The sequence below is a fragment of the Furipterus horrens genome, unplaced genomic scaffold, assembly GCF_987537825.1.
Source record: "Furipterus horrens unplaced genomic scaffold, mFurHor1.1.pri manual_scaffold_6, whole genome shotgun sequence".
In the NCBI taxonomy this organism is placed as follows: domain Eukaryota; kingdom Metazoa; phylum Chordata; class Mammalia; order Chiroptera; family Furipteridae; genus Furipterus; species Furipterus horrens.
The window spans coordinates 41,682,568-41,710,285 of NW_028327176.1; the positions used below are offsets into that span (position 1 = coordinate 41,682,568).

Genomic DNA, 27,718 nt, shown 5'->3' on the forward strand with positions numbered 1-27,718 from the left:
GATCCAGGGACACCCCTGCAAGTCCTGACCTGGGGCGTGTAGACAAAATGTAGAGACCAGCAGAAGGGGCAAGGAGCAAGCAAGAACGCCAGTCCCGGGGCAGAATAAGAATTGAAATGGAAAGTTTGGGATTCTTCCCACGTGTATTCTCAATAGCAGCCACCTCCACCCCCACCCACAACTCAAGAGGACCACCTGGGTCCATGCCAGTTGTTCTGAACAACCAGGGTCCCTTGGTCCTCATGGAAGGACTTACCAAGTGAGCCCAGCTCCCAGCTAACACTAGTCAATGCCGAGGTCACCTCTTCAGCTCCCCCATGGGACCTCCACAGACAATAGGTGCCTCCGTTCACGGTAGGTGCCTCCTACCTACCAACTGACTGAAATTATGTAAATGGAGGTCTATGGTGAACCAGCCAATTCTAAAGAATGGTAATAGAAGGAAAACACTGACATTTGGTTTTGGGACACATTACGTAATCCCCCTGCCACGCACCTCAGGTCTTGCTTAAGCAAATATTAATGGTGTCAGAGCAGCCTGAGGAGTGACTGGGGGAGGCCACCATGCAGCTGAAAACTTGCCTCAGGGAAAGCCACATGTGGATCATATGGAGTTGTTGACTGTAGTTTCCATTCAAATATTCCCTCAAGTCCCCTCACATGCTTTCAGGACTTGCCTTACCATAGCACTGGTGTGGCCAGCAATGAAAACCTCCTTGAAGCATATTACTCCCAGAACCCATCATCCCCAGCACCCCTACCCACAGATACACACACTCACATACTTACACACACACACACCCCTCTCCCTCGATGTACAATTCTGATTTTCCCTCCCCACCCTTTTAAGGTGTGGTCAGTGAAGGGAATGCCAAAGAGACAATAGAACAGAACTGCTGAAAGCCCAGCTTCACCAGCCCTTAGGAGTCCCAGCTTGCTTCCCTGGTCAGCCTACTGCTGTCTCCTAATCAAGTCCTACACAAAGAGTAAAACCTCCTCCCTCTTCACGGGACCCTGACCCCATTTCTGGCTCACTCTGGACAGATGGAGAAGTGACTACTGGCAAAACAGAATTCCTTACATCGCAACTCTTTCCAACAGCTCCGAGGCTCCTCCAATGCACTCAGGACAGCCGCCCAGGGACTGGATGGGAACATTCCTCTCTTTCCCAGAAGACTGAAAAACTTGACCACAGAACCCACAGGAGGCCCAACCGTCCAGCACCAGAGATTTCCACCCGACTGCTGCCCAGCCCCACTGCAGACAGCTGCAAACCTTTTGAGGAGGTGGCAGAGGGTAATGACTGGAAGCCAAAGGACAGAATCCTCAGGGAAGTTATTTAACCCTTGGTGAGCCCCAACTTCCTCCTCTACCAAGTGGAGCTATTAGGACTTCCCTTCTGGGGTTGCTGTGGGATGGAGCAATAATAGGTTGGATATACAGTACGGCAATAAAACTCTTGGAGTGCATCCTGTGTGGCAAGTGATCTAAGTGCTTTCTCTCATTGATTCCTTGCGTCCACTCTACCAGGGAGGCATTTTGGTTCATCTCTACTTCACGGAGGTTAAACGGTTTATTCAAACTCTCCCAACCAGTCAGTGGGAGAAGTAGAAATCTGAACCCCATGTGATTAGGTCATACACCCAGGCACAGGCTGCTGGTGAGGCAAGCACCCCAATGGAGAGTAGCCCCCCGTCACCTCACTTCACCAGATCTGCCGTGGCTCCTGAACCATCTCCACCCAGGGACCCAGACTCACAGGTTCCCACGGGAACCCACTTGGAGGCAGACAGTCTCTCATGGCTTTAGAATCCTCCCTGTTCTTTACTCCTCTCCTCAAGCCTGCTCACCAGCCCCTACAGGCAGGACCTATGGGGACCCCAGTGCCGACAGGAGAAAGACAGTCCTTGTCATAACCATAACAGTAACTAGCTTTCTCTAGTGCTTACCATGCGCGAGGCAAGCATTCTCATCTAACGCTCCCAGTGTCCACAAGGTGGGTCCTGTGACTGCCCCACGAGACAGATGAGAAGCCAAAGCTTAGAGATGAAGAAAGCTGCCCAAGCTCACAGAACTAGAAGTGGCACCACTCCTTCGCCATTTTATTTCATGTCCTCACAGAGGCTAAAGACGACAAAAAAAAAAGGAGAAACATTTTTAAGGGCCTATTTCCCCTCTTTCAGCCCCTGTTCCTTTCCTTAGCATGCAGGTGATAGAAGCACCTCTGTGGGAGAGAAGATGGCACCTAAGGGCTTGGCTGAGTTTTTGGAGTGATTTATGGGATGAGTCCAGAGACCTCCCCATTTTCCCAGTTTCCACTAGCTATCAGATAAGGAGGGAGGAAAATTCACTCGCCTGGTGAGGCTTCAGCCTGGAGAAGTAAACATCATTTTATTTGCACAGTCACACTGGCACCTTTTCAAGTCTTTGGTGGGAAAAATGACGTCATTGCATGAACTACACTTCGGACAGGCCCCCAAACCACTTGGAAGCCCTGTGTCTCCCAAGTGAAATTCGATGAACCCGGCTTTAGCCCCAGCAGCCCCTCTGGTGGGAACCAGAACATGCCTCCTGCCAGTAAGTAAGAGGGAAATTCAATTACCTCGCCACTTGCGGCAGGAGGGCAAAGAGTGTACATTAAAAGAGCTAAAAATGTCAGGAAGTTATTGGGCTGATGGCTCTTGCTTGCCAACCCTCAGAAGTGACTGCATCATGTCACAAAACAAAAACAAACAAACAAACAAACAAAAAAAAAAAAAACAGACCAAAGAAAGTAAGATAATCGAGAACAAAACACACCTAGACACATGGGTTTACCATCAGCCCTGCACAGGAAATGCTGTGCTTCCAACGAGGGTCCTTTTCCCCTACCCCTGGCCTTCCCTGGGTGTTGCTTTGGTATTATCATTCTCAGCCACCAACAGATGAGTTCACAGGACCTTTCTAACAAGTTTAACTTCAGCCATTAAAAAAAGAAGAAAAAATAGTTTCTACTGATTCCCTACATGCACACGCAGGCCCATTCATCCACCACGCCCCACTCCGGCTTCACACACTTAGGCTCCAGCACACACGCTCACACACGCTGCTCTCCTGCTCACACCAAGCCCTTCCGATCCCAGGCCCTCAGGTTACTGGCGTTATCACAGCTCCTTTTCTCCCAGTTGGCAAGCCAGGAAAGATGATAGAACCTGTGTGCGTAGCCAAAAGACTGGCCTCGACTGGTTCAGAGGGGGAAAAAATTGAGCTGTGTGTGTCCCTTTTTTTCTCTTGCTTATAGCCAAAGACCTGGGAGCACTTGATGTATAGTCAGCAGGAAGAAAGAAAGAAAGAGAGAGAGAGAGAGAGAGAAAGAGAGGAAAGAAAGAGAAAGAAAGAAAGAAAGAAAGAAAGAGCGAGAGAGAGAGAAGAGAGAGAGAAAGAGAGAAAGAAAGAGAAAGAAAGAAAGAAAAAGAGAGAGAGAGAGAAGAGAGAGAGAAAGAGAGAAAGAAAGAAAGAAAGAAAGAAAGAAAGAAAGAAAGAAAGAAAGAAAGAAAGAAAGAAAGAAAGAAAGAAAGAAAGAAAGAAAGAAAGAAAGAAAGAAAGAGAGAGAGAGAGAGAGAGAGAGAAAGAAAGAAAGAGAGAGAGAGAGAAAGGGAAAAAGAACCACTGAAAAGGCTTGGCTGCACTGGGGCCCTGACACGCTCGCATCTAAAGCTTGGCCACCGGCCAAGTTCATCTGTTAATGGACAGCCACAACCAAGGGCCTGCACCTCCCCCACCACCCCGACTCCTCTCTGTTCTCCTACCTCTCTTTCTAGCTCCTAAACACTAGACATCGATTATGTCTGTGCTTTTCCCTTTCTATTCAAGATAAACAAAGTGCTTCAAGTTCAGGGCACACCCTGGGACCCTTGACAAAACAATCTATCATTCTGTCTGCTAAACCAGTCTGGCTACACCACGGCCCCGGAGAGCGACGCTCCCGATGTACAATTTTCCCTTTGTGCTCCTTCCCTCTTGCCACTAACCTCTTTTCTTTACCACCTTCTCCAGAGCAGATGGACTTGACCACTTTGCTTAAGCCGCCCCCTCTCCCTTGCAACCTCAGAAATTAAAGAAAAGAACGGAGTTCCTGGCTGCCCCCCTGCCCCACGTCCTTCCCAGGTTTTCCTCCTCCTCCTCCTCCTGCGGGCCCCCACATCCCTCAGACGCATACACAAGCCCTGTTAGACCCATACAACCCCTTCGACCCTCTCACCACGGACACTCACCCAGAAAACAAATTAAATGCAGGGACTGCCCTCTTTGTCGCTCCCTGCAAGAATGTTTGAAGTGAGTTTTGTTTAAATCACACCCATTAATTTATTCTGACTTGCAATTAAATGCGAGTACACTTTTTACAACCAGCACGGAATGTATTAATTATTACTACAAATGGTCAAATGAGAACACAGTCCCTCCTAAAAATATTAATAAAATACATAATAAATAATATTAATGAAACAAAAATAGATTCATAAGCCTTGGCCAGGGCTTTTATTATTTCGCGCAAGGAAAAATCCAGCCAGTGAAACTTGCTCTACATACTTTGGCAAGGACTCTAGCCAACCACCACCACTGAACTCTAAAGGGTGGGTTTGTGGGGGGTCAGGGGTGGTGGTGCCCTCAGTGATAGGGGCACAGGGCAGACACCACCTTGAGAAGCGGATGGACGGCAGCCGTGTGCAGACGGAGCCCACAGCGTCTCACACAGTCTTCCCACGTGGTAGGGAAAAGTTACCCACAGGCTGCTGGGGCTTTCATTTCAGGGCTCGCCCTTCCCCTGAAAGAACAAATAAAATCGCCTGGACCCCGAGGGAAGTGAGGCCAGCTACATTCAGGGCTCCAGATTCAGGCCCCTAGTGCACTGCACCAGGGCTGGGCGCCAGTTTCTTGCCACAGGGCCAGGCCCCTGCTAACCTGTCTCCACATCACCCAGCCCCTGGTGTCACCCCCAGCACTGCCTGCTCCCTCCCCTCCCCCCACATCCAACACACCCACAGCACAATTGAATCTAATTAAGATAGAGAAGAAATTTGCATTTTCTTTTCACTGTACCCCCAGTAATCACAGAAGTTCTTCAAATTTTGAGAATTTAGTTCCTCTGCTAATTATTTCCCTCATTTTGCATTTCAAGGCACAAAGACAGTCTATCTCACTGGTGGTCTATTAATAGTTCAAAGTTTTGAGAATCAGAGGTGGGGTGGTTGGGTTGTTTTTTTGTTTTGTTTTGTTTTTTCCTTTTAAAACCATTCTGTCATTTCCAGTTTTGAAAAAAAAAAAGGTATTTTGTTGTTTCCACAAGACAGCTTAGCTGTGCCATTCTGTGTATTATGATTTGGTCTCCCCCTTACAATAGTCACTCTGCCTGGTTTACTGATTTACAGAACCTCGGTATGTGAATGGCAAAAAAAAAAAAAAAAGGAAAGAAAGAAAGAAAATTCCTTGGCATAAGTATATGTTTGCTGATCAAATTTCAGATCATGTGTTGTTCATTATTATGACTTTACTTGAAAAACAGTTTGCCACAGTGAGATGGATTCACTTTATATGCTTTCTACCCCTCCACTCCCTTTAAATACTTTGAAAAAAAACAGCACAATTTTTTTTAAGAGTACATTTAAAGCATGAACTGGTTTGGATTAAAACAATGTTTCAATGTCCGTAAATGCCCTCAAAATATATTTTTAAAAGACTTATGCAAAGCCACACATGATTTTGAGGGAGCAAATGAAATTGTCCCACCAACAAAATTTAATGGTGATTTAAGAAATTCTAATATTTTTCATTTACTTCCTGCAGAATTATTTGTGTACTTGACATTTATACAGTTTCTCCATTATATAACAATCTACTCTGGGTACACTAGATTACGCCAATCTATTAAGAATGAAATTTGTACTCCATATAAGCAGAAGTTTCCCGTCGGTTTTGACTTACCATTATGTTTCAATGTAAAGTGTTATTATATCTGAGTATAAAGCGCAGCTACTCCCTGCTCACGGTTTTTAACTCTAATGCTGTAATCTTTCTTGCTGCTTCTAGGGCTGTGTCAGTGTTTACATTCCTGGAAGTTAAATAAACCTACATGGCAAAACTCCTGGATAGACTGAATAATAAGGCTTGTGATGACTAAATTGTTTACTTTTTACCTTGTTAGGATCCCTTTCTTGTAAAGTTTGAGGGAGAGACGGAGAGAGAAGGAATGAAGGGGGGCGGCGATATGAGATAGAAAGAGATTTACACACTGGCTTCCACATGTCACAAAGACCTTCCTACCCACAGCCAACGCGACTGAAGCAGCGTGCATAAGTTAAGTTTCGCCTTTTCCATTTTGTTTTGTTTTCTTCCATACCAGGTCATCTGAGTAACCCCCTTCTCTACTACCCTCCCACCAATAAAAAGTATGAAACTTTTTTTTTCTTTTGCCCATTTTCAAATAGCAAATTATCCATTAGATTTCATCATATCTTAGTAAAGCAATTACATCAAGAAAATGATAGTGCGTGTGGAATCAATTATGCATGCAGTTGGCCAGAGACCAAAGGCTGTGAAGTCGGAGAGGGCAGAATCGCTCGACACACACAAATAAAAAGCCCCTGGATCTCACAGATGGACCCCATCAGTTCATCTTACTGCCTAAAAAGTTCATGCACTTAATAATTTATTTGTGTTCTGGATACTGTTTCCCAGCTGAATATTAACAACTTTGAACTGGAGCATGCTTTTAGCATGGTATGGATGGAAGTCACGGTAGGGCAGTACTAGGGTCCCTCAGAGGTTAAAATTGTAGTTATGTTTCTTACACACTGTTCATTTTCCATCACCATTTATTTTCTTTCATTACACATTCCTTTTAATCAGAATATCAGTTTCAGTGTTCTGATTCTGCCTGTTAACCAGTGATAAACTCATAAACCAAAGATGAACATCAATAATACAGCACAGGCGATTCAACAGCAAAGGCAAACACCAAAATCACAGGCTCTCAAAAATCGGAAACCGTTAGTTAGCACCTTGTTTTCACAACCAGGGCACTTGTGTACCTTGAGGGAGGCGCCCGGGAGCCCAGAGACCACAATTTACTTTAGATTTACTTTAGTGAGGAGGGGAGGACGCGCAGAGAGCAGCTTGAGAGCAGCAGTTGAACAAGGCCACAGGAAAACTTACTCGAGCTAAAAGACAAAGAAGCCAGCCAAACCCAGGCCCAGGACATGGAGGTGCCAGCCGTATATTTAAAGGAGAAATCCAAAGCGTTGTTAGAAAGATCTGCAGTTTGCAGCCGTCTCTCTTCCAAAGGAAGGAGACTGATATCTTAATCCACTGGAATACTCAAGTCTCCCTGCCATCAAGCTGCTAACAATAAAACTGCCTGACAACTTTCGTGGGGGAACAGGGACAGGCAATACATATTTCTGTGCATATCTGGATGTGCCTCAATCACACACTTAAATTTTACAGTCTTCTCCCCAAATGAGAAGGAGTCCCAGCCAACACTTCCACAAACTGTACTTAATGTTAAAAGAAAACGGATAAAACATATGTAATTACTCTAGGTTAGACTTCTAATTCCTCAATTCACTAAAGGAAACTTGGCAAGAAGATGCATCATTTTGCTCCTTTCTACTGGGGCATCTGAGGAGGAGAGCCACTGAGGCAGCTAACACACAAAACATGATCAAAAGTGATTAACAACAGCTTCATATGCAAATTGCATTAATGAAGGAGTGCAAAGTCATCATGTAAATTAAATATGTCAAATCTCTTGGTGAACTTTCAATCTTGAGAAGAAAAAACACTGCTTTAATTTTTTTACATCATCAATTTTGCAAGATTGAAAATCTAAGAATCTTGGTGCTATAAACAATTTTCACCTTTTTTTTCTCCTTCAGCGGCTGACAGGCCAGCCTGATGTGCACCGAATGTACATGTTAATAGGCCAATCAAAAATGCAAAACAATTCGCAATTACTGGAAGGACCTAATGGTCATTAGAATTTACAACTAGGTAATGAACTGAAGTCTGCCCACACCATGCATATTCATAAAGCAATTTAGCCTTTGAAGATTAAAGAAGTGCTTAAAATTCAAATGAGCTTTAGCAAATTATCAGTAAGATTCATCCAAAAAGCAAAGGGTTTTTCTTCCTATGATTTCCTCATTTTTTTAATGCAAAATTGTTATATCTTACAGACTGAGCTTAAACTAAACATTGAGCTTCTAGTGAAGCCGAAGGGGCTAAGAGACAAACAGAGGCAGCAAACATCGTTACGGACTTTGTTCATAAAACTAAGCCCTTAAGAGCCAAACCTATCTCTAAACATAGTAATTTATCAAAAACAGCCCAGAGTTGCTCATGGGCAATACTGCACAGTCCTCCGACAAAACAGATTAACACGAGTCCCACCACCCTCCCAAAAAAGCCTTTTCCCCCTCAAGTTCAGTCTCCTGTGTAAACATCCACTATGGTATAAAAACAGCTTTTTCATCGGCTTGGAGTGGCATTCATTTCAGAAGTTCCTGCTTCCAAAGGGAAAAGAGAAAGAAAGGAGAGCATATGAGGCAGAGGAAGGAGATCTGGTTTACTTCTGAAGAGTGAAAATCCTGCCGGTGGATATTTATCTTCCTGGGGGTCCCCCCACCCTGCCCTGGCAGCTTTTACATCAGCTAACATTCAGAAAGTTGCGGTGTCCACCCACCACCACCATCCCACCCACCCCAGTTATTAGAGTGCCGTGGGAATTTGAATTTTCATGCTTCCCAATTACCAGTCTAGAGAAGACTCTAACTCACCCCTTGAATACGAACTCATACCTACTAACCTCATGACATTTAAGAAATTCTAGTTATAGCATCCCCAGTAAAATCCCCCATCCCGAACACTCAATGCAGGTGAAAGCACCAAAGTATATATAAGTCCTATCTCTGCAAGTGTACAAGTCAGACTGGGAGTAACAGATTTGAAAGGACCACGTGCCTGTGCTTACTGCTCCGCTGCGGGACCCAAAGGGCTCTCTGCTCTGGTGATTGTGTTCGAACCCCTATTGAAAATATTCCAGTAATTTCTCTCTGCCACCCCTCTCTCTCTCTATGCCCCTCCCCCGCCCCACACAGCCTCAGGTGTTTTTCTAGAGTTGATCTTACCTGAAATGTAGGTCTATGGAGGAAGTGGGAAAGAGGAGGGAAAAGGGAAAAAACCTCAGGTACTACCCCGATTCCTTGACTCTCTTAACCATGGGCCCTTCTCAGAAACGTGCCACATTTTAACATTTATTAGAAAGAATAGGATGCAGAGCTGCATGGAACCCATACCCACAACCATCTGTATGAGCCACAGGTCCACAGTCCTGACCAATTCCGTTTGACACTAATGTTACTCTACATGAGCAGAGTTCAATGAGGGTTGATATGGGATGTGACAGAGTAAATCAGAATTAGATTAAAAACAAAAGTTTAGAAACCGATGCTACACTGCAGAGCAAATGGGACTTGAAGGCCAAATTTCCCCTAACTGCCTTCAAGTCATTTTCCCTATTAGAGCGTTCGCCTGCCACCCCCCTGCTGGCAATGCTGCAGTCACATCAGAAAGTAGAGTGTGATGCATATAGGAAGGTTCCAGATAGTCCTCTTTAGATACAATACCTATATATTTAATATATAGCAATTAACTTCTGGTCAGGAGTCTGCAGGCAGCAAGCTGCCCCAAGCAGATAGGAGGGGAGGGGGCCCAGAGCTGGGACAAGCACAAAAGACAGGTCCAACAACAATGCCTGCTGTCAGCAGCTGAATTATTTTTATACAGGAATTTTTATCTCTATTGTACAAACAAGTACGTGTCTGTGCAGACTTGTTAAGCAATCCACTTGTATGTAGAATAAGATTTTTTTTTTCTTTCTTGCTACCAGTCACACAGCTCCAAGATCAGAAGAAATACATAGTCTTTGAAGCTGCTCAAATGTTTTAGTTAAAAGGACAGCAGTTGTTTTCAAAGATCCAAGAGTATCTTTATCAGAATTAAAATTTTCCTTATTGATTTTTCCCCTTAACATAACAAAAACATAACATGAGAAGGTTACGATTTATTATTAAAATTTTTTTCTCAGGCTTTAAATCATTCTTCAGTAGCCAATGTTCATTTTTAAACGTAAAAGAATCGTTTTTTAAATTTTAGGATGAGATGGAGTTAGGAGAGAGAAAATCATGAGATTTAAATTTAACACTCGTTCATGTATTGTTTTAACTGTGAACTCGAGGACTTGGGGTGGGGGGCCAAAATGAGCAGTAAATGCCTCATTGTGAGCTGCTTCTTAAATGTAAATAAATCATGAAATCATGGTATCCCCTGAGTGAGTAAAAGGAAATGCTTCGGGGTTTCTTTTGGCCCAAAGAAAAACTCTATATTTAAAATGTAAAAGATCATATATGGCATATAGTGCATCGTGCTCCGACTAAGGTAAGAATCCAAGCTACACCTTACTTCCCTAAAAATTAAGATGTGAGTTTTTTTGCAGTTTTTATGCATCATTACATATCAAGAAAATGAATAACTGATGAATATACATTTAAGTGCCCTGATGCTTTAGCAGAAAGCTTCCTTGTGTTTTTAGAAAGTTCAAAAAGAAAATAAAAAGGGGGGGTGGGGCACAACAGCACCTGTGTTCTTTTCAAAAGCACCTTTGCAGGTTTCACAATAATTCCATTCTTCATTTTAATGGGATTTTTAAATCAGTGGACTCACCTCTATCTAAAACTAAGATCAAATTGTAGGTGTAATTGTTCATTGCCAATGCTAACAAGAGTGAAGATACAAACAGAACCTCATTGTGAGTGACCAAAGGTCCCCAGGTATCCCCTTCATCAACATGCCTGCTCCAGGTTCCCACTGGGAATTCCCTGGCAGGCCCGATTCAACTCTGAACAACAGGCTGCCAACCCTATCTGGAAAAGGGTGTGCAAGGCGCCTTCTCGCCTCTTTCACAGGAAGTTTAAACCTGATCATTTCACCTTTAGTGGATATAATTTGTTGTTGAGCACTCTAAGAACTCAGTATTTTATCTTTCTAAAGAAATCAAAAAGAGAGAAGGAGGGCAGCAGAGGGAGTGAACCTGGTCCTTGTGCTCAGCACACTGGCTCAGAGCAGCAACCTGTTCAGGTAGCGCTTCCAGCAGCCTTGCATCAGATCCGCTCCGCTCCGGCAGGTCTCTGGGGTGAGCCCCAGAGATGAAACACGCCGGTTCCCTGTCTGCAAACTTCTCATTCGCCAGTTCTTGGCAGCTTATTTTTCCAAGTGTTTTGTTTCAGGAAATGTGTGTGTTTTTCTTTGTACGTTTTATGGATTTACCACAACTGGTTCTGACAGCTGTTGATTCTGTTAAATGAACATATTATAAAAATCCTCTTTAAAACCTCAAGCAGCAGTGGACTCAAAAATAATAGTAAAATATTTTAAGGGAGTTCCAGTTGAGAGTTGGTTAAAAAAATTCAAATGAAGGTACAGAAGTCCTGCAAGTCAGCACTAGATTTAAACTGAATGTGTGTGCATGTGCATGTGTGTGTTTAATGGAGTAAGAGGGGTGTTGCAAATCACCACAAATATTTACACTGTACACCCTTTGTTCAAATCACATACTTTTAACAGGAAAAGCTGGAACTGTGGCTATTTAAAATTTTAAATATTCAAGCGCCTGTAATTAACCATATGAAACAAATTATGTTGCATTTCTCCATACCAGCACATGCAAAAAAATCCTGAGGCTGGATTGGAAGGTGGCAGAGTTGGGAAGACAACTCCAAGAGGAGGAGAGGATAATGTTTTCATTTTGCTATAGATCAAAGAACAAGAATGGAAACTGTGGCATAGAGCATTTTTACATCGCTGTCTTTCACACTGGGCTATCTAAGTTTACACAATTCCCCAGACTAGCTGCATATTAAGCTGGCTGTGTACAGCTTTATTATGGTTCGGTGGTGGAAGAAGCATTAATATTCCAGCTCCGCATCTGACAGGGCATTTACATGCGCCCATCTGAGCAGCACCTGAGAGCTCCTCCAAGGTGCAGTAACTGTGTGCCTATTGTAAAGGCAAATGAAGCTCACCTATTCCCTGCTGGGGTCAGAAGTGACCTCACCACCCCCCATGGCCTCAAATCCTTCCCTTGCCAACCTAACTCAATGCCACCGCAGAATGACGAATGAGCTCAGAAACAGACCCCAAGTTACGAACCCTGCTAAGAACAGCAAAAGCCTTTGCTGAAATGTTTTAAAAATGTATAGGGAGTGCAACTGGCCAGTAAAAATGCAGGAAGGCAAATTCCAGTGAACCCAATGTGGACTATGTTACATTCTAAAACTGATTAGAAATACAGTCTGATGTTTACTGGCTTCAAATTGAGTTTGGCATCAAGCATACTGGCTTTAATAATATTGGCTTTTTAAAAAGTTATTATTATTATTATTTAAATCTGCCTCTGGTCTCTAGGAGCACATGTGGAGAGCTAAAGCATTCTTATTCATCAGGTTACATTTCCTGGAAATTAAGTTTGTGACAGAAAATGACTCTAGTAGCAATAATATGGTTCATGCTCAAATTAATTAGGTCATTGTTGTAAAAACTACATGGCAAATTACAAAGGTAAATTTACTGATATTGGTCAGAGTTCTATACGCTGAAAGGAAAGAGGAGAAGCAGCTGGGGGTGCTGGTTTACCTGGGTAGGAGGAAAGAAAGGAGGAGTGAGGGATACAATGGCCAATTTTCTATTTGTATTACAAATAAAAATACTAGTCATTATCCATTAAATTACATGGTCTGAACATATTTTATGAACTTTATTAATGTCCTCCAAATTGACACATAAAATAAAAACCTGCTTGATTTGAGATGTTAAAAATGGGCACTAAGTTTAAAAAAAAAATTTTTTTAATCCTTGTAATAACAACAGTGCTGACATAACCATGACCCAAATGAAATCTGAACAAGCAGAAAGGTACTAAAGATCCTTGGTGATTAAATCTCTTGCTAAAAAAGTGGCAAGGTGCCAGGCTGGGTCCAGCTTGATGCTAAGTGCTTTTTATTGCACAAAGCTGGTACTACTGTCTGTAAAAACAGACTTGGGCTTGGGGTAAATTCTGTCAAATGATTTCTTTGTGCAATAAAGGGAGTGAACAGACCAACCAGAGTAGATTGAATTAACATCGAATGACACAATCTCGTTGCATCTCCCTAGATGTGCTCCTTCAGTTAAATTTCAGATTTTCCCCCAAAGGAAAGCCAAACTTTCTTCCTTTCTCCCTGACTAATGTGGGAAGCTACCATTCATCTATTCTCCTTTATTAAACACTTTCACTAAAAAATCATGAAAGTCTGAAAAATACTTCCCTAGGATTTGCATGTTTGTTATATACTCCAATTCATCCTCCCACATTAGTCAAACTACACTGACGCTGCAGTGTGAAATTAATGATTTTCCAGGACTCTAACATGTGCCATTAATATGCATCCAACTCGCCTCTTCCCTGAGCTCAAGGTTTGCTGTTCTGACATTGCCTGTATGTTTCTACAGCCAGCTGCATTTTTCCAGCCCATGGGCAGCTCCACCATTAAATGCCACATTCACCAGGAGAAAGGTGTGCAAAACAGATTTCAGATCCTTTAAATTAAGTCACAACTTGCAACACAACAAGGAATGGGGTGATTTAAGAAATTACAGCATTGGGTTTTTGGGGTTTTTTTTTTTAAGTTTTCACAGAATAAACACAGAAAATGGGAGGGAAACTTTCTCCCTCTGCTCCTGTTCTTGAAGTGAATACATATTTGTGTTTCCAAAAAAAGACCATTTTTACATTAACTGTCTGTAACAGCAGGAGACAGAAAAACTAACACAATCACCACATCACACACAGGATGATCTTCATATCACGTGGCCCTATTCTCAAAACTATTATTTATAAAAGACAACTAGGAAAATACACAATGCACCTTTTCTGTGTCACTGAAAGGATTCTGTCTGAAGAACTTGGGACCTTTGGGATCTTCCACCTTTTAGATTTCTTTTTTTTTTTTCTTTTTGGCTTTCCGAAGTAAATTTAGCAGCCATGTGGGCCACTGTGTTTAATTAAGCTTTCAAAAGTCCTCTGACAATGCCAACAATTGTGAGACACTTCTGCAGCTCAATCATGCAATCACTGTGACAGTTCTATTTACAATTTGTCTTAGAAAGAGTTTCTCTGACATTGCACTTTGACAAAACATCCAAGCTGCCAGTTCACAACCTTTCTCTGTCTTATTTACAAATACAGCTTGTATATAGGACTCCTAGTTTCATGAACATGAGTCTTTGGGAAGTGGTCTCACAAACACAGGCTGCCAATGAAAATCCTAGGTATTTATTAGGAAACAATATTCTCTAGTCTGTGAATTCTGAAGGTAAATAAAATGTTTATCAGTATATTGGGGGGTAGGGGTTGTTGTTGCTGTTTTTTAGCTGTCATACTAAAAATTCACTTCAGCAGTCAGTAGTTTTTATTCAAAAATCACACAAATAAAGAAAAATGAAAAACAGGGAGTCATGATAGGATACTCTAATTTATAGCCTCATTTACAATTACACTGTAAAGTATACAAGTACACCCTCCTGTTCAGTCTGAACTAGGAAAGAATTAGAATGGGCACAAAGAGAAAAGGCAAGTTGATTTTCTAAATTCTGAAAAGCATAAGTATGTTATACTTGATTTACCTTTAAGTAACATGCTAATGTATTTCTGTTCTGAATTAGTATTTCTCCCTTCATTAGATATCTGTCTTACATAGATAGTATTATCTAGATATAAGGTGTATTGACTAGGCAAATAATTTTTAAATACCCTGATACAAATGTCTCTGTTCATGATTTTAAGGAGGAAAAAAAAATGTTACCTGTCATTAGTAGTAGACTTCACTAAATTTTATAGAATCTGTCATATTTTCTCCCACTCTCTCAAAAAGCTAACTTTATGATAGCACAATCCTAATTTCAAGATTTCTATATGCAATAAGCCCAAACCTCAAATCTGATACTTTGTAATAATTTTTTTGGCCTTTTCTATTAAGGGAATAGAGTTCTACATTCACTAATCTTCAATTAATATTTCCCCCATCATAAAATATGAGAGTAGAAAACAAACAAAAAAACCCTATTAAAAGCCCTGACTGCCAGTCAAAAGCTGCTGATAACTGATGGTGGATATCTGACACACAAATTGATGAAGTGGGCCCCACACAGTATAATCTGCTCATTTCCAGTTAACTTAATACTATTTCTGTAGTCTCAGAGAATGACAGTCATACAATATTTTGGCTATTTAAATGAAGTGAAAAAAGCAACCTGATCATTGTACATGTGTATAGTTAACGTGTACGTACATGGGTAAAGTGATGGGCACATACCCATCTATTTGCCAGTAAAAATCATCCTTTCTAAAAAATACTCAGCTTCGAGAGGCCTATGTACAGTTAAAATGCATACTATTTTACTGAAGATTTAAAGAACTCTACCTCATTCTCCTATTTGAAAGCCCTAAATTCTAAGCTTTATTTATCTCAGGAAGATCTGACGCTGTTTTATTCCTGCTTCCTGCCTATAAAATGGCACAGAGCACACAGTGAGCTCAAATCCAACTTACATCATTTTAATAAAGCCTTTCCTACACAGCGCACTTAAAGACTACCTTTTATGTGGTTGCCAAACATATTCTTCTAGAGATTCATCAATATATCTCTTTCCCAATAGAGAGCATTGCTTCTCCTTTCTTTTTGTGCTACAACTCAAATATCTACTGAATGATTACTCTTATTGTTTCCTTCTTCACCATTAAAAAAAAAAAAAAAGGCAGACTTGGAATTGTGAAGACATGCTTGAGAGAAATGGGCTGGGAGAACATAGCCATCTTCCAGAACTTTGCTTCAGAGGCACCTGAGGACCAGGGCATTTTAATTTATGTGCAATGGTAGAATGTTAATTTTACCATACAAAACTCTTCATTCATTCCTGTGAATTATGAGACGTCATGAGGCTAGTCACTGACATCTCGTTTGAGATGTGACCATGCTATTTATGTTCAGCCAATTCCATGGTGGGAACAGGTGATTAAACACAATAAAAGGAATCAAGGCTTTGCAATTATTCGTGCATGCAAAGTTTACCTCACCTGGGTGGAAGCACTTTTGCACCCATTGAATATCTTAGATGCCTGACTTAGACAGCTTTTCAGCTCAGTGAAATTATTTCATCTTAGCCTTATAAAACATATTTCAAAGTTGCCCTTCGGAGGGCTTCTCTGGGCTGTTACTGTACTAGTGCCTTTAAAAATAAACAATAGGACCTTTATGACAACCAGAGTGTTAAGGAAAATATCTTTTCTTTCCCTACATAGATTCACAACTGTAGCAGCAAAAAGCCTTTACTATCGGGCCTTCCTTCAGCTTTTTAGATTCTTCCTCTCAGTACAGAAGCACAGAATTTTCGAGCTGGTTAATCTGAGACTGAATAACCTATCTGGGACCTCAGTAAGAAGTGTGGTTTTAATTCTTCCTTGACAGACACTGTGTTTTGTCTTTTAAACGGGCAGCTCGATATGTAAATACGATGTTACATCACGCAAGTGTTACTCCATATTTGGTGATTTAGAAAGGCTTTGGATCTCCAAAGATGACAAATCCCCTTCCGCTTGCTCTTGCTTCATTAATCATGCCTTACACTTCTGTTCATTTTCCTTCCAGTCACAAGACAGCACATGGAAATGGTCATTGCTATATCCTACTGGGGGGTGGGAGGAAGGGGGGAAACAGAATCTTAACCTACATGTCACATAAGCTAAATGTGGTGGATTTTCAAGAAAAATGTTTTGTAAATGCAGCTTGCCTGGGAGCAGATTTTTCATTTCACTAAAGGAAAAGTATCTGAATACTATTGCAGGAAGCATTTTTGAAAAAAGAAAGAAAGAAATGCCAGGTTTGATTTTAATGATCAAATTCCAGAGGGGGAGAAAAGAAATAATATGACATTTAATCCCCTCTGGACCGCTGACCTACTACAGTTCAACTTTGTGATCAAACTAGGTCAGAGACACAAGTTCCAGTGAATCAATTGATTATATGCACTATCTTCCCTGAAACTGAACAAATCTCCTGTCTTTGGGGGAGGGGACAGGAGAAAATAAGAAGAAAGTGATCCACCCACAGGCAAGCTGTTTTTGTCACCACAGAATCTGCATTCACTTTGTCTTATGTGTTAAATCACTGTTGTTTCAGAAAAAGTGTGTTAAGGGCCACTATACTGTGTTGCTGTTTATCACTTACAGTAGGGATTTAAGTCCCTCTGTTAGCCATCCAATCCTTTTCCCTTGAGCTTCTGAGAAACCCACACACCTAGCTACCTCTCTGCTAAAATTAACCAAATGAAGGAGAGCTGTCGAATGTATTGCATTTTTCCAAAAGAATTTTTACATTGTGTTATAAAAGAAACAGTGGAAGTCTGGACTGGACATTTGTAAGGGTGACATGTGGTTGTGTAAACCACAAACAAAATCAAGATACATCTGTCAAAACCACATCAGAGACAAGAGAGAGCACAGAGAAGCATTTATCATTTAGCTGAGGAGGCAGGCTGCAGGGAGCAGCCGTTCCTGTCAAACCAACCTTTTGAAATTTCCAACATGCCCTTAAACTTTTCGAGTAAGCATGTCTGTGCGCTTCAGCAACTGCCCTCTCTACTCTGGCCTGGCCAGTCGAAAATGGCATCTTAAAGTCAAGGTCACGGTGTCATCCCAACACGGGGCTGTGTTTAATTACAGCCCCATACGGGCTGACAGCCAATATGGATCCAAGGCTAGACCTGAAGCTCACTTAACTCTTTCCACCCTTTCCAAAATGCCTGCCAGCCCAGCCCACTTCACAGAAGCCTTGAGAACTAACTGCACCCTTAGGGAGGCCTGACCAGGTATTCTGACCCAAAACGGTCAAATGCCTATAGGGCCACTTTGTCTCTGACTTGTCCCCCAGGATGGAAATGAACATTGGAAATTGGGCTAGGTGTAGTAAGATACAACACTTAAAAATTAGAAGGGCCAAAAAAAGGAAAGAAATTCAGAATCAGCAGATCCAGAGAGAGGGTATCAGGTGTGTGTATCTATTCTGCCTACATCTGACTCAGTGAAGTAAAAATATTTATTTTTATATTGTGCTCTAGACATAGGCAATAGAAACAATTATTTTAACGTTACAGGGCTGCCATGGATAGTCACACGAGAAATACAGAAACCACTTCACCACTCCTTAGTGCTTGGCTACAGAGCCTCTGAAAATGAAAAGAAAACATGCAAACAGCTTTTCTCCTTGCTTCTCATTTACCTGCTATATGTTCCTGTTTGGGGCAAATTCCTCTAGATGACGTTGATAAACAATCGTCATCCTCTGGTGTGACCTGGATGCCAACCTCCACAGGATTGGATGCTTTTTTCATCTCGATTGGTGAAGGGGAAGGTGGCTTATCCACAGCTTTTTCTAAGCAGAGGCTGCCATTGCATTGTTTCCGTTTGTGCTCGATAAAAATAAGAATGTCCCCCAATGGGAAGTTCATCTGGCACTGCCCACACGTGAGGAGGTCATGGTCCCCTTCTGGAGCTCCCAAAGGGCCGTGATCTGGTTCATCATCTGTAAGAATGGCTTCAAGAGGTTCGGCTGTGGTTGGAGAAACAAAAGCACAATTATTAGAGTGCTAGAAAGGAGAGAAAAGGTGGATACACATTATCAACCCCATCCCATCCCACCACATTATATAAAGTATTCCTAGGCTCCTCCATTTAATTCCCAGAAAATGTTAACACCTAAAATGTACAAAGCTGTGGAGGTGGTCAGCAAGAATGCAAATTTATCAAGGAGGCAAATCATCATATATTTGAAGAAATCATCATACATTTCAAGTATAACTTCCAAAACTTCAGAAATACACACAAATACATACACACATACTACAAATGTGTCTGGTTTACCAGTTTGGGAAGAATGTGATTGTTAAATAAAGTTAATGCAGGGGACATAAAGAAAGCTTCAATAATAACTACACCCCCTCCAAATTTTTTTTATTTCTAAAAACATAGATTGAAACCAAGTTTCTTTTTTCCTCTAGACTAAGTTGTCTATTGTACCAAAGAATAAAAGGAGAGGTGAATAAACACACACACACTTTGTGTGGGAATGTGTATACTCCTAAGTTATAAAGAGACATAGCTTTATAAATTAGAAAGCTACTACATCACACAGAAAATGTGCCACATTTACACCGCGGTAATAAGAAAACGACTGCATTCACCCGTGAAACGGATCTAAATAATAATCATAACACAGTGTAATTCACACTGCCAAAAACCTTTCTGATCTCACTCTCAGCAGTGCCACAAAATCAAAGAAATACCAAATTCACTGGCAATTCTTCTCAGACACATTAGCTAAATGGGATACTTTTGAGTACTTAAGGAAATAAGCCAATTAGTCATTTTTTCATTCTGAAGAAAGCAAGCCTAAAATATTCTAAACATGTTTGCACTTGGTGGCCCCCATCACATAAAAATCAGAATGGTCAAGCAAATGCCATATTTCAGAACAAGGCTGAAAAAGTCCTTTCTTTTAGACTTGAAATACTCTGCCTAATGTTGTCAAAGTTGACTAATTTTCTGAATGAGCTCTAAACATTTCATTATAGGACTATTTCTGCACACATAATCACCAGCGACGGTATAACAAGGTAGATATGTCTTTCATTCCTGTTTCCTTTTTAAAAAAAAACTTTGCACCAAAATACTCTAGCATCTATTTGAGCAGTTTCTATCACTGCTTAACCTTACAAAGGGGAAAAGAGAATTGTTATATCTCTGCTCCTGAAACCTTATGCTTACTCTATTAAAAAAAAAAATCACAAAATACAAAACACATTCAGGATGCTGCCAGTTTATAAAACTGAAGCAGAAAATGTACAAGTCTTAAACAGTTAATCAGTCTGACCTTCTTTAGCAAGCTTCCAATTTCACATTTAATGAACTTAAAGCCACAGAGAATCAAAAAATAGATTTTAATTTGAGTGTAGAATATTGGAACAGATTTTGATAAAGTGCAAAAATCCAGTGAACTCAGGTTAAATTTATTTCAACCCTACCCAGGCTGAATATTGAGGGGGAAGATCTGGAGTAACTCCCAGATGTGCTGGGTGAAATAATATTGAGAGAGCCCTGCCTAGCTGCACCTGTGCTCAAGTAGGACATGTCATAATTTCTAGCCTCTGGTACTCCTCCTAATTTAACATAAGGTCACCATAGGAATATGAAGGTTATATTCCTACTAATAAAGAGCAAGCTAAGCACTTATGTTTCTTTACCCAACGTACTGACCAAAAGATAAATACAATACAGAATACACATGAATACTTTTCAAATAAAAGGACACGAACGGAAGTGCTTATGCATTATGCCTGTATGTCATTTTTCTCTTACATTTGTTTTCATTTCGACCAAGTGAGGAACTGAATAGGAAAGTCATTCTCCCAGATCCTTGCTATTTGAATTAAGGATTTTAAGTACACACCAACAAATACGGGTTTTTTTTATTGTTGTTGTTTTTTCAGCATTAACTAACAGTTCTGAGATTTACAGTCTGAAGAAAGATTCAGGAAAAATATTTTATTTTGCTAAAGTTAGTAGTACACAGACCCTTTGCAAAAAAACATTTTTTAAAAACTACACTGTTAAGATTCATTCTTTTTTACTCCCAAGGCCTAAAACTGGAAATATTTAGGATTAAATGGAAATATTCTCCTAGGATCAAATAGTTAAAGGTAATGTGGTACAAAATAGACTTGGTTAAAGTCTTCTAAATGTAGTAACTGAACTGATTTACAATCAAAACCAGGAAATGAAGTGGTAATTCAGAGGTTGCTGATTACACCTCCACATTTCACCTAATTAATTTTATAGGAGGCAAAGTTCTTGAAAATAACAAGATGATCAAATGTACAGATATAAACCTGTAACCTCAACATTTTCTATGCTCTTAACGTAAATTATTGCTAATTAACAAGAATTATATCCTCATGTATGAAATACGTTTAACATCCGGCTCCCTGCAAAACATTTGACTAGTGATGTTCAGAGAAATACCAAAACGTGTTCTTACTATTGCTGTCATATTATTAAAAATCAGACAAGTAGGGCACAAAGAAAATATGAAAATACAATTCTCTTGGTCTAGTCTACTGATTTGCATTGACATCTTTTCTCAGTGGCAATCAACATTTTCTTTCTGGGCATCAGATAATTTCTCTGTATTTTAATGCAAATTCCTCTTTCCCTAAAAATATTCCTAACCTCAGCCATTTTACCCCCTCCAATTCAACTCCATCCTCCTTCGCCCCCCACAATACCATCGTTTCTAAGCTCCCGTCTAAGCAGCGACTACAAAGCGGGGAGTCCAGAATTGAAGTGGAAGGGAGTGGGCAAATAATCATAATAATTAGCCGCGAATTCTCTACCAAAAAAAAGAAAGAAAAGAAAACGCTTCTGCGTTCAAACAGCAAGACAGACTGAAACGTCTCAATGCCCCAGCGGCTGACTGAGAGATCTCTTTCCTTTCTCTGCTGTTGCAAAGGAATAAATTTAAAAAGAAAAAAAAAGCCTTAGAAGAAATGTAGAGAAAGAGCAAGGGAAACGAGGGCAGTGGGGAAGGGGGAGGGGAACAGAGATCTGCCTTCAAGTTTGCTTTCCAAGTCCTTCCCTTTGATTGTCTTAACAAGGTAAGGAAGCAAACCGAGAGTGAAATGCTGAGAGGAAAAGCAAAGAAACAAAAGCGAAGGCAGGGGCCAGAGACCCAGGGCAGGGAGCCCGGTAGGGGCGGGCTGTACAGAAAGTGAAGTTGGGCGCCGGGACTCCGGGGCACAAAGCGAGCAGCGTGCTGGCTGCAAGCTCCGGCCGCGCTTGCTGCAAACACGTGCAGCTGCGGCCGCCGGGCCGTGGGGCCAGGGATCGGGAAGCGGCAGGCGGCCAGGGGCCCCGACTGCCGACTCCACGCCCATCCTGCCTGACCGCCGGGTGACGAGGTTCCCGGGACTCGCCAGTTGGGAGAAATGGCACGTGAGGCTTAAAAATCTCGGCTGGTTAACCTGGTGCAGTCTCAGTATCACCGCACACACCTCAAGCCCGGCTCCTGAAATTCATTTTGTGTCCTCTGGCTCACACTTTACTTAGGGAGATCTCTGCAAAAGCATTTCTCCGCAATTACAGGCACCGATGTGCGCAGCGCAGCGGCGGCTGCGGTTATTCATTATTAATGACGCTGCTTGCCCGCATCATTATGATGATAACTATTACTATTGTTGTGATTTCGAGCTCCGAAGCGAGCGCTGTAGGAGGCGGGGGAGCCTGGGGTCGGTCTGCAGAGTCGCGCTGCAAGCCCGCGGTGGCCGCAGTGGTCCGTGCTTTGAGCGCGGGGGGGGGGGGGGGGGGGGCGCGGCGCATAGGGGGTGGAAGAAGTGAACCTGGAGACTAAGTGCAAACTTGCCGGATCCTGCCCTTTGGCCTTGCCGCGAAGCCGGAGAGCGCGCACTCCCCTTTCCTCCCTATCAAAAATGCCCGGCCCGAAAGAAAACGAGAACTGCACCCTGCTCCGCTCTGGGCGGCTGGGGGTGTCGACGCACCGGGGTGCTTCTCCACAGCCCTAGCCTGAAGCATTTTTGAAGTCAAAATGAAGAACAAAGACATAAGGGGTGATGGGGGGGGGCGATTGTGCCTAACCGTCCGGCTCCCCCACCCCCACCCTCGCAAAGCTCTTCCCTCTCCAACTGAGAAACGCTGGGCCGGGGGCGGGGGGGGGGGGGTGTACAGGTTCAAGTTCGCTGAGCTTTCTTGATCTTGTTCTGCCTCCTAGCGACCAAATGGCTCTCATTCAGCACTACGAGCAGAGCGGGGGGAGGGGGGCGTCCTGAAGACCCGATGGGCTCCCGCCCCCTCTTCGCACCCAGGAAAAGGATCGACCCCCGCACCCCCTCCAAGCTAGTCCCGTAACCTAAAGCCCGCAACTGGAACGGGAGAAGGTTAACCCACCCAGCCAGGAGTATCCCGAGATGGACTCAGGATGGGGGGGAGGTGCAGCCAGGACTGCAGGTCTCAGTCCGTCCTTTGAGCCCCCAATGCATCCTTCCAAAGGAGGGCCCGGCTTTCCCGAGTCCTGCGAACACTGCCCTTCTTTCCCGCCGGTACCTGGCCGGGCTGTAACTTCACACCGCCGCGCGCCGCGTCTGCTCCGCATCCGGCGCAGCCGGGGGAGTGGGGGGCGGGGGAGTGCTGTGAGCGAGGGATGCGCGGGGGTGGGGAGAGGGAGGGCCCCGCAACGTGCCGGGGCGGGGGAGCTTCCAAAGTGTGTGACAAGTTCCAGGGCCCAGTGAAAAATTCAATGTGCGCAACCCCCCCCCCACCTCTTCAAAAAATACAGAACTGGGTTTAGGTGGTTCTTTAAAATTGCATCCAAAATTAAAATAAGGGTCACGAGTGAGGAGGGGAAAGGATGTGGGCCTGATCACGTCTTTCTTTCCCTCACTGACAAACTTTACTAAGTGCCCACCGCCCACCTTTCCAGACGCACTCTGCTAGCCAGGAGACAGTCACTAACCCACCCCTTAGTACAGGCTCACAAGGATTCCACACTCAAACCGAGCCAGGCCCAGGACAGAGGTCAAAAGCTCAAGGGTGGGGTGCACGGAACCCCGGGATCCAGGACTCAAAGAACGCATACTCGAATATATTACTCCCCTGCCGACCCCCACCCATCCACCCACACACACACACCCTACCTGGTTTATCAGTGCTCGGGAGCCGGGCGACTGCTGGCCAGACCCGGTGGGAAGAAGGCAGGGAAAGCACGTGGTGACCTCCCCGCCGTCCCAAGCTTTGGACAGGAGACGCGGGAGGCGGGGAGGGGGGACAAAACGCGCTTTTTCGGTTGCTTTGCAAAATAAAAATGCTTTGCAAAGTCAAGTTGTCCCCTGCCGATTTCGAATTCAGGTTGGCGGGGAGGAGGCCTGGGTATTGTGCTGGGGGCGAGAGGGCACTGTAGACCCCGCCGGCGCGGAGTCGCGGTACGGCCTGCCGCAGAGCCGGCGGGCGGGCGCCGGGAGCCCGGTGGGCGATCACGGGCCGGGCGGGGGCGCGGCGAGGCTCGGCGAGGCCCCGGCGAGGCCCGGCCGCCGCCACCGCCCGCTCCCAGGCTGCCGCGCCGCGCCCGGTCCTCTGTCTGTTTGTTGGCAGGAGGCTCCCGCACACGCGGTGCTTGTAAACATTCAGACACGAGATTTTTCCCAATCAAAATCCACTTCCACTTTTTTTGAAAATCTTCCAAAAAATAGTAAGAGGAGGGAGTTCCTCACTCCCTCTCCGTGCCGCTACTGCTCTATTAAAGGGGTTTTGGGAAAGGGGCAATTGTAATTTTTTCCCCACTACTTAAAGAGTGTGAGATTTTTACTGGGGGTGGGGGGGACGGGCTGAGGGGGGAGTCAAAGAGAAGAGCGTTGCAGAAAAAGGCAGGCGGATCATTTGGCTTCTCTGTTTTGCGGGCAAGAAATTTTACATTCTCTTGCCCTGTTTTATTTAATTTTTAATCGAATTTTATTTTATTTTGCAAGTCTTCTCGCCGCCGCTGAGGTTCGGCCGCGAGGGGCGGGCAGCCTCAGCCTCGGCGGCGGCGCCCCGTGCACCCGCCCTCCCTCTTCAGCGCGCCCCCGGCCCTAGCTCCTGCCCTTCGGCGGCGCAGGAGGGCCAGCGCGAGGAGCCGGCACAAAAGGCAGCGGGACAAACACCCACCTCGGGCCGGAACAAAAGGCGGCAGCGCCGACCGCGTCTCCGGTCCTTCCCGGTCGCCCGGCTTTCCCCGCCGACGCGGCCCCTCTCCACACACGGCAGACTCCAGAGCGCCCGGGGCCCCCTCCCACAATCCCACTTTCTCACTATTGTGGAGATGACTACTTTCCTCGCTGTGCACACTTTACCGTGAGCGCGGCGATGTCCCAGGGCCAGTCTCACCTCTTTTCTCCCTGGGAATTGTTTTTTAGGCTTGGGTCCCCTATTACCCCCCACACCGTTTTCCTTCCTTCGATGAGTGGAAGCAACCCCCCTTTCCCTTCCAGTTCCCTCCCCTAGGTTCGCATGAGAGTTGTTCGCATCCATACATAGCATTGTTCATTATTTTGCAAAATTAGAGGGGAAATCATTGCATTCCTTTTCGAAAAGCGAAATAAAACAGCGGAAAGCAGGAAAGAAGAGTCAATTTTTGTAAAATTAAATGAAATTAAAAGGTGCGTGCTGTCCCAAAAGTACATACGAATATGGTTCGGGATGGAATTAGGGTTTTTTCTTCCCTTTAATCTCTTTTATCCAGACTCTCGGAGGTTTTTCTTGCGAAAAAAATTTAAAATGCATGCACACACCCCTTTCTCCCCCTCGATCTTGCTTCTTGTCCTGCGCGCCCTCGTGATTATTAATAATTATTATTACTATTATTGGGTTACTTACGCGAGAATTCCCGTTTGCTTAAGTGCTGGGGTTTGCCTTGCTTGCGGCGAGACATGGTGGGCTGCGGGGCGGGCGGCGGCGGCGGCGGGCGGCGGCGGGCGGACGACGGCTCGGTTCACATCGGGAGAGCCGGGTTAGAAAGGAGACTCCAGAGAAAATATCTTCATCAGTGCCTTTTGACATCCAAAATAAATTAGAAATAATACAAAGATGGCGCAGGGAAGATGAATTGTGGGAGAGCCGTCATGGCTTTTTTTTTTTTTAGCAAAAAAAAGAGAGAGAGAGAGAGGAGAGAGAGAGAGAGAGGGGCAGAGAGAGAGAGAGAGAGAGATGAAAAAAATGGCAAAAAGCCCCCCTGAGCTGCAAGTTCAAGTGCGGACGTGACGTCCCTGCGAACTTGAACGTCAGGAGTCTGGATGGACAGAGACACACAAAACATGGGCAGGGCGAGCAGGAGAGAAGGGGAGGAGGGAAGGGGAAGCTCACACCAATGGACACACATCAGGGGCTGGACATGAAAAAGAGACCAGGACAAGCCAATGGCCAGTGCGGGGCGGGGGAGGTGCGGGGCGGGGGGCTCTGCAGACGCCAGACGCGGCCCCCGGGGGAGGGGCAGGGGGAGGGGAGGGGGCGCTGGGGCCGCAGCCTCACCAGTGGCCGCAGCAAGCGCCGAAGCGGTGGCTTGGCCGGGGGCGAAAAAAGGGGTGGCAGGGGTAGGAGTGAAGGGAGCAAAACGTGCTCCCTCCTCCCTCCCCCCTCGCACGTGCACCCCAAAATGAAAGATTTTTTTTTAAGCTGGACTGCACGGGGAGGCTGCAGCCCGGGGCCGGAGAAGCGCGGGAGGTGGGAAGCCAGGTAGAGTTGCTCCCGGACACCCTCCTCCGTGCGCACACCCACTTCCCCTCACCGCCGCCACAACGCTCGCTCTCCGCATGTGGACGCCTGGGGCCGAAGTGAAAGCCCTGAGCCCGCGGCTGCGCTCGGGAAACTTTGCCCAAGGAGAGGATAGCAAAGAAAAATCACCCGAAGTTGAGAACTGAGCCTCCAAGTTACAGCTACGCAGCGGGCAAGGGGAGGTGGGAGGGAGCGCGCGGCGCAGCGGAGACCAGTCCAAGTTTGGAGGGTGGCAGGTCCGGAAGGGCAGCGCTGGGGCCTCCTGAAACCCAGGCGGCCAGGAGAGAGGGGGCAAGGGCGAGGCGGGAGGTGCAGGCCCGGGCTAGAGGGTCAGGAGGGCGCCCTAAGGTCGAGCAGGGGTGCCGGGGCACTGAGCGCCCCGGCAAGAGATTGGGTCTTGATGCAACTAGAAGCAAGGAGTCGAGGCTCCCAAGGGTCGAAGACAGAGAAGCCAAGAAATAAAGAACGAGGAACCAAACTTGGAGCAAGTCCCAGCCCACAGAGGGGAGCCCGGGTCCCGGAGCGAGGGAGGCTCCGAGGCGTCCACCTCTCCGAGCGGCCGCGGGCCAGAGGACAAAGCACGGGTAGTCCTGAGAGTTCCAATCCCTGGGAACGTGGTCCAGGCGCCGCGGGAGTTCTCGGAGCCTAGTTCCCGGGATGGACACACCCCCTCCCACTCTAGAGCAACTGCAAAAACACAGAGGAATGAAAAGAAAATGTTTCTTACAGACAGAGCACAACTATTCCTGTGCTGTTGCCAGGAGAAAGAAAATGGGGAACGGAGAGAGAGCGACTGGCTCGCAGGAGCAGCAGGGAGGCCATCGTGGTGGGATGACCGCCCCAGGTCAGGGCCGCGCTAGCCAGGCTACCTGGGCCAAGGCGCACAACATGGAGCACACGCCCGCCCCCCACCCACCCCGGCCTTTCTGCAGACGTTCCCAGGAAATTAGGGAAGACCTGTTGGAAATAAACCCCTGTCTCTTTAATGCACACACGCGCGCGCGCGCGCGCACACACACACACACACACACACGCTGCCGCTGTCAAAAAGCTGGCTTCACTCTGGCGTGGGATACTTTCAGTTTTACGTAAAATATACAGCAACAGCACCCCCTGCGATTGGAAAGTTTATTCGGAAACGTGGCTACAAAGTCCCCCGGCGTCTCCCGCCTCCCAGCCTCCCTGCCGGCCTGCGCCACCCTATAGCCTACGCTGCCGCCGCCG

At 44.9% G+C, this 27,718-nt stretch overlaps 1 protein-coding gene across 10 annotated transcripts in view; it reads right to left on the bottom strand.

The window, feature by feature from the left end:
* BCL11A (BCL11 transcription factor A) overlaps positions 1-26,117 on the bottom strand; it is a 96,747-nt gene extending 70,630 nt beyond the window's left edge. For 7 of the 10 annotated variants that reach the window (XM_090281342.1, XM_090281340.1, XM_090281337.1 and 4 more), the window contains exons 1-2: positions 25,601-25,755; positions 18,405-18,734 (exon numbers count right to left, since the gene is read on the bottom strand). In XM_090281342.1, coding sequence (XP_090137468.1) covers positions 18,405-18,734; positions 25,601-25,655 — 385 coding nt within the window. In that variant the 5' untranslated portion in view covers positions 25,656-25,755. Of the gene's footprint in view, positions 1-18,404; positions 18,735-23,296; positions 23,346-23,886; positions 24,219-25,600 lie in introns of those variants that run through there. The other 3 variants (XM_090281335.1, XM_090281339.1, XM_090281333.1) reach the window with 3 other exon arrangements.
* Between the last annotated feature and the right edge of the window lie 1,601 nt (positions 26,118-27,718).